Source organism: Peromyscus eremicus, chromosome 8a (assembly GCF_949786415.1).
Source record: "Peromyscus eremicus chromosome 8a, PerEre_H2_v1, whole genome shotgun sequence".
NCBI lineage: Eukaryota > Metazoa > Chordata > Mammalia > Rodentia > Cricetidae > Peromyscus > Peromyscus eremicus.
In genome coordinates this window covers 82,112,326-82,119,823 of record NC_081423.1, presented here as the reverse complement: position 1 = coordinate 82,119,823, position 7,498 = coordinate 82,112,326, and the positions used below count along the sequence as shown (strand labels likewise).

The 7,498-nt window shown below is 45.7% G+C and overlaps 1 protein-coding gene across 2 annotated transcripts; it reads left to right on the top strand.

The window, feature by feature from the left end:
* On the top strand, positions 1–6,728 carry Krt40 (keratin 40). 2 transcript variants are annotated; one of them, XM_059269689.1, is made up of 7 exons: positions 1–432; positions 1,804–1,886; positions 2,197–2,353; positions 3,372–3,533; positions 3,611–3,736; positions 4,829–5,049; positions 6,078–6,728. In XM_059269689.1, exons 1-7 carry the CDS (start codon positions 1–3, stop codon positions 6,175–6,177), a joined length of 1,281 nt encoding a protein of 426 aa, XP_059125672.1. In that variant the 3' UTR covers positions 6,178–6,728. The 2 variants fall into 2 exon arrangements, with proteins under 2 accessions (XP_059125672.1, XP_059125673.1); XM_059269690.1 differs by lacking the exons at positions 1,804–1,886; positions 2,197–2,353.
* Positions 6,729–7,498: the final 770 nt, after the last annotated feature.

Below are 7,498 nucleotides of genomic sequence, written 5' to 3'. Positions count from 1 at the left end.
ATGGCTTCCGACGGTTCCCCTGGGTGCTGCTCTTCTGAGCCCCGTGCAGAGGCGTCAGGCTGCGCAGCTGTCTCACCCTGTCCCACCGACCCGACTTGCCTTCCCAGCACCTGCGCCACATCCAGATGTCAGACCCCCAGCTTCCTCTGCAGGACTCACCTCTCCCCCTGCTACTTCGCTGGCGGTTGTAACAGTCCGTGCCTGGTGGGGAGCTGTGCATGGTGTGAGGAAGGGGCGTTCAACAGTAATGAGAAGGAGACGATGCAGTTCCTGAATGACAGACTGGCCAGCTACCTGGAGAGGGTGAGAAGCCTGGAGGAGAACAATGCGGAACTGGAATGCAGGATCCGAGAGCAATGCGAGCCCGACGCCCCATTGGTGTGCCCAGATTATCAGCGTTACTTCGACACCATTGAAGAACTCCAACAAAAGGTTGTTTGTCTCATTCCCTAATGTTCTGTGCTTCCCAGTTCTGATTTCGGTCATAGTTACCCTAGATCAGGTTGCTTTGTTGATGTAAAACCAAAGAAGGAGGGATTCCAAGAGCTAATATGCTGCCAGAAAAAGAGGGCCATAGATGACAAGAAATCTGTCTCAGGGTCAGCACTAACTATTGAATGACTCTAGAAATGTCATCTCTCTGTAGACTTTGTCCTCTACAGAGAGGGAGAAGCTGAATCATGACATCTCAAATCTGTTCTGTGTGTATCATTACATATTTATGTTCTTTATCAAACAGATAGTGAACACCATCTATTTTAGTTCACCTGGTGGTCGTTTTCCGTGTGTGTGTGTGTGTGTGTGTGTGTGTGTGTGTGTGTGTGTGTGTGCATACACGTGAGGTTGGCGGGGAAGTGGATGTATGTACACGAGTGGAGGGAATGTATGTACATGCAGGAGAGGCCTGAGGTTAATGGCAAGTGTCTTCCACTCCCCACCTTGTTTTTTGAGACAGAGTCTCTCAAGGGAGATGGAGCTCACTGATTTGACTGACTGGCTGGCTAGAGTTGTATCCCAGGGATACAACTGCCTCCACCTCCTCGTACAAGGGTTAACAGGCACACACCGCTGTACTTAGCTTTCTTTACATGAGTTCTGCAGGACTGAACCCAGGACCTCCTGCTTGCACTGCAAAGGCTCTACTGTCAAAGCCATCTCTTCTTTTTCTAATTGATGAATTTCTATGACCACAGACAGAGACCCAACTCTAATAAATACTAGCGACAGAGGAAACTAACAAAGCTCGACTGCCAATGATGACTGCGAAAGGCCTTGCCTTGTGTCACTTAGAAAGGAAACCTTGAGCTGAAGAGACAGCTCGGCAGTGGATAGCAGCATTGTGCTGCTCACAAGGAACCTGAGTTCAGTTCCCAACACCCACGTACGGCAGCTCACAACCACCTATAATTCCATCTCCTGAGGAGCTGACACCCTCTTCTGACTGCCTAAAGGCAATGCACAAGTCTACACACACAATCACACACACACATACATATACACAATCACACACACACACACATACACACACTCACACATATAATTGGAAAAACAAGATAAAATCTTTTTTTTTTTTTTTTAAGAAAGAGAACCTCTCTTGATTTCTGTATTTTGTGTTTTGTTTCTGAATTGGCACTGCATGGTTTTTTGTTTTCTTCCTGGGATAGTTAATAGGAAACCCACATTGAAAGCGATGTTATGCTAACTTGCAAAGACTTCCATAAGCTAATGAATGGCATGGCTGTTAAAACAGATGTGTAGGTTTCTTCCAAAGAGCTGTTGATTACATGATGACTTACCTCTTAGATCCTGTGCACGAAGGCAGAGAATTCTAGACTTGCCGTACAGGTGGACAACTGCAAATTGGCTGCTGATGATTTTAGGTCAAAGTAAGTCAAACTGTATTTATTTTTAAACCACTCTGTATTTTATGTATACAATTTGCATGTTAAATTTTAAATTTAATTTGAAAATAATAATAATGGCTTCCAATGAGACAGAAAATATTCTCTGTATGAGATTTTTTTTCTCTTTTTTTAAACTGAGAATGTGTGAAACTTAAAGTCACCATCATTTGGGATGCAAGGGAAATTGTGGTATGTGGCTCCCCGGAGGCCACATGTCACTCACCCCTCTACCCCAGCACTTTGGTCAGTGTTTAGCCAAGTAAGCCCCCCTCCTCTTTCTCTTGCTCTGAAGGTATGAGAGTGAACTGTCTCTTCGCCAGCTGGTGGAGAATGACATCAGTGGCCTTCGTGGGATCCTGGGTGAACTGACCCTGTGCAAATCAGATTTGGAGGCCCATGTGGAGTCTCTGAAAGATGATCTCATTTGCCTTAAGAAAGGCCATGAAGAGGTAAGCAAAGTGGCCACTGTGCCAAGGACTATAGGGAAAGGAAGTTCTATGGAGAGATTTCATAGGTCTGAACTGAACCAGGACACCCACTGACTAAGCTGGAACAAAACCAAAGGCATGCCTATGGCGAGCCCTGAGCACCCCAGTGTCTCCCAAGGTAGATGTGACATACAGTATGTGTCATTATGTGACATCACCCTCAGCAGCGCCAGGGGGTGAGGCCACTCTCTGGCCTGCCATTGCTTGGTTGGAAAATGAACTCCACTAATGGCTTTCTCCGTAGCCCTACTGTACAACAAGAAAATTAAGCTGGTAAACAGGCTGTGTCTCTCCTTCCAAAAAAAGGTAAATAGTCAGGCAATATAGGAGTAATATTTTCAGATATCGTGCATTGATATTCTTGTCTCTATCATAAACTGTTAAGAATAAAAAGCAGAGTTACGTAACAAAGTAAAACAAAAATTTATTCTTTGCATATTTTGATGGTAATAATAGCTACCAATTCCAGATACCTTAGCATGGTATCAGGAATTTTATAAATTTAACTCTTCCCTGTCTCACAATAACCCTCTGGGAAAGGGTACAACATTATAGCCATTTTGCAGGTGCAGAAACTGAGACACTTGAAACTAACAGAAAGAGGGGATGGAGAAATGCCTCAGAGGTTAAGAGTGCTTATTGCTCTTCCAGAGGACCCAAGATCATTTCCCAGCACCATTTCAGGGAGCTCACAACTGCCCATAACTCCAGCTCCATGTGGCAACAGACATACATACATGTAAATTTTTAAAACCTTTCTTAAACGGAAGTAATAAAAAAAAAGATTCAACCAAGAGAATCTGAATCAAAACCCCAGACTTTTACCCCCCATGCCAAAAAAACAAAATAGGAGGCTATTTTTTTTTATCAAATTGACATTTCATACACAACACATACACACACACACACACACACACACACACACACACACACACACACACACCACTCTGACATTCTTTTACTCCATTTCCACTCACAGGAGGTCAACCTGCTTCGTGAGCAGCTTGGAGATCGGCTCAGCGTGGAACTGGACACCGCCCCCACTGTGGACCTCAACAAGGTTCTGGATGAGATGCGATGTCAGTATGAGAGGGTGCTGGCCAATAACCGCAGGGATGCGGAGGAGTGGTTCACTGCTCAGGTCGGTGCCCACCGGAAAGGGCGGGCTTCCGGGAAGGAAGCCTTGCCTGAGCTCTCTAACTGCGGCCTGTGTTTCAGACAGAAGAGCTGAACCAGCAGCAGATGTCCAGTGCGCATGAGCTGCAGGGATGCCAGACTGAGATGCTGGAGCTGAAGCGCACCGCCAACGCTCTGGAAATTGAGCTCCAGGCGCAGCAAACCCTGGTGCGTGGGACAGTGTCATCCCTTGTCAGCAACATACCTGGAGAGGCTACACTTTTTGACAGAAGTCCAGAGAGATGCTCACAGTTCGTGGAGCAGAACTGAGCATCCCACTAGCCAGGGTGGCATATCCCTGCCTTTCTCCACATACATTAATAGTCCATATTGGTAGCAAAGTGACAGGTCAACAGATTTCTTGGTCTCATCAGGCTGTGTCTTTAGTCCTCCTAGGCCTAAGTATGTTCCCAATACCACCCACTAAAAACAAAAAAAAGTCTCAGAACACAGTGTGACAGGAACAGCTGAGCCAAAGGCACTTCAGCTTAACAGATTTTAATTTCTTTTGATCAATGGGCAATTTTCCAGTTTCACCTTCAAATCTGTAAGACACACACAAAAAAATGGTTTTTCAAGTGTTCATACTATAACTGAGATCTGCACATTACCACACCCCTCCCCACCCAAGCAACAACAGCACACCATGCAGTAAAAGTCACATACACCAGGTCCCATCCGGCACCACAGCATGCACTGTTGGGTGGGGTCCAAGGAGTGTACCCAGATGAACCACACCTGAGCATTCATCTAGAGAGTCACAGTTTAATCTATGGCGGATACCTTCACTAGCCTCCTTGAACAAGTGGGGAAAAGCTGGAGTCAAAGGAAGTGAGTTCCAGACTGCTCTGCAGTTCTCAGTGGAAACGGAATCCAGGTGGTTGAACCCCCAATCTTCTGTCACTGCAATAACACTGCACTGCTCTTACCTACTGGGTGCTCAAACTCAGAGTTCCCAAATGCTGTCAGCCCTCCTTAAGCTACACAAATAAGTCCTAGGGAACAGTTGTCACAAGGATAGAGGTGACACATTTAAAGGCCTTGAATTTTTTCCAGGCACAGTACCAAGTGCTCCCCATATGTCTACTCATTTCGCCCTCCCAGCCTCCCCATGACATAGGTACTTTGCATTCTCCATTGACTATAGGATAAAACGGAGGCTCAGAGAAGCTAAGTAACTTGCCTAAAGTCTCAGAGCAGGAAAGGGGCACAGCAAAGGGGCTGTCACAGGGTCCTTCTGAGAAGGTCTTCCTCTTGCAGACAGAATCTCTGGAGTGTACTATGGCAGAAACTGAGGCCCAGTACAGCACACAGCTGACTCAGATGCAGTGCCTAATTGACAGTGTGGAGCACCAGCTGGCTGAGATCCGCTGTGACCTGGAGCGTCAGAACCAGGAGTACCAGGTGCTGCTGGACGTCCGGGCCCGGCTGGAGTGTGAGATCAACACGTACCGGGGCCTGTTGGAGAAAGAGGACTGCAGGCAAGTTCCACAGTTCCACAGTCCCCAGAGTCCGGGGGAGGGGGAGAATCCTGCTTCCTCAAGACCTGAGGTCAACCCCCCACTAATAGGTTTGGGGGGTCTTTCTTTTTTAAAAAGTGGAGGAAAGGCCTGGCTAGGTGGCTCAGTGGGTGTTTTAATTACGTCTCCGTTTCTGTGACCAAAGACAACTTAAGGAAGAGAGTTTATTTTGGCTAACAGTTGCCAATGGGTAGGAGTCTGTCGTGGCGGGCAGAACGGCAGCAAACATCAGGCCTGACAGCAGAAGCAGGAACTTTAGAGATCATATTCTCTACTGTAAACACAAGCAGGGAGAGTGAACCGTAGTGGGGCAAGGCTATACACTCTCAAAGCCCGCCCCCAGTGACTGTACTTCCTCCAGCAGAGCCACACAACCTCCCCAGAACGTCAAGACGATAGGGAGCCAAATGTTTAAATACCTGAACCTACAGGGGACATTTCTCACTCAAAGTACCACAGTGGGTAAAGGGTCTTACTGTGGAGCCTAGCAACCTGGAGTCGATCCCTGGAACCTACATGGTGGAAAAAGAGAACTGACTGACTCTATAGGCTGTCCTCTGACCTACACACACACACACACACACACACACACACACACACACACACACACACAGTAGTGAGTGTAAAAAGAAAAAGCTGAGGCTAAATCTCTGATAGTGGAAATGTTCTAAAATATCCTCACGTTCTGAAACAGCATGATTTTCATAGACCACATTTCCACAAGAGGAGATCGGGAGGGTACATGATGTAACATTTGACAGACTGAAGAGAAGGAGTCGAGCAGCAATCCCTGCTGCAGTGAACAGGAAGCAGTGCTGCAGGTGGAAGTTATGGCTGTTCTGGGGCCAAAGATGGCACAGGCTAGGGCCAAATGCCAGGCCTCTCTCGAGCACAATTCTAAGGCAATTTCTAATGTTCCTGAGATGTTGCTGAGATGGCATGCTACCAAAATCCTCTAGCTAAACTTAGTTTGCATTGGTTTTCCCCAGACTCCCCTGCAATCCATGTTCTGCAGCACCCACATCAAACAGCACGTGTGAACCGTGTTCAGCCTATGTGATTTGTACAGTTGAAAACTGCTGTGCATGAATGTTAAATCTCCAGCAAGGTGGATCGAGATTTGGCGTTGGTGCTCAAGAAAGAAGTCCAACCTCAACCAGCTGGGACTCAGTGTGGATACACAGATCCGTCTGGGACTCAGAACCTCAACCAGGCACACCCAAGGCAAAAACATGGATCCACCCAGCTTACAGAGCCTGAAAATCTTCACTCAGCGTCCTGGGTCTGTTGGTCATGTCTTCTGCCTTAAGCAGGCTTGTGGTATTCTGGAAGCCCATAAAGCATTCTTGTTAATCTCCAAATAACACATGTTTCATTTCTTTAGGATGGTAAATATAGGCTAGTGCCTAATTGCCATTGGTTATAATGGCCTCTTAACAGAAGAAAATTGGTCTAAGCCCATGACTATAGTCTGAATTTGCATAAATCCAGACTGAAAATATCTTCAGTCTTCAATTAGATTAGATAATCCATGAGAAATGTTGCATATCTGAATAGACTAGACAATCCATGAGAAGCGATGCCTATCTAAAAAGATGTTTGTATGTCTTTCTCAGAAATAAAATAACATATAGCATGAATCTTAAAATTTCTTATTAATAAAAACAAATCCAGGCCAGGTATTGGGGTGAAATGCTGGGTGGTCAGAGAGACAGAACAAGCCACAGCTAACCTCACCTGGCCAACTTCTCAGCTGATCTTGTTTCCTCAGACTGGAAGCTTCTGTGTCCTCATATCCGAATGGCTCTCAGCTGAACTGTGCTGCTAGAAGCCTGAAAGCTTAACCAGCCAAATGCTTAACCACCCAAATGCCTCTAGTTTCTGGTCCTCATGCCTTATATATCTCTCTGCTTTCTGCCTCACTCCCTGGAATTAAAGCCTCGCTTTCTGGGATTAAAGGGGTGTGTCACCATGCTTGGCTGTATCCTTGAACACGTGAAGTTCTACCTCTGGAGTGCTAGGATTAAAGGTGTGAGTGCCACCATTTTCTAGCCTTTGTATCTAGTGGCTGTTCTGTCTCTGACCCCAGATAAGTTTATTAGAGTGCACAATATTTGGGGGAACACAATACCACCACAATAACATTTCTTTTACTTTTAGTTCTAAATGTACAATGTTCTCCTATTTTAACTTTTGCATATTAAAAGAAAAAATATTCACAATTCCACCCCACGAATGGTCAATATTTAGTCTGGACTTCCAGTTTTCTTCTTATAATTGGTTTTTTCCACATAGTGCTAATTATGCTTAACACGTCACACAGTTATGTAATTTCCCCCTTATGTTATCTATGCATTTTAATGCTAATTTAGAAGAAAACACTTTTCTGTGTCCATCATTTTAGTGGCTG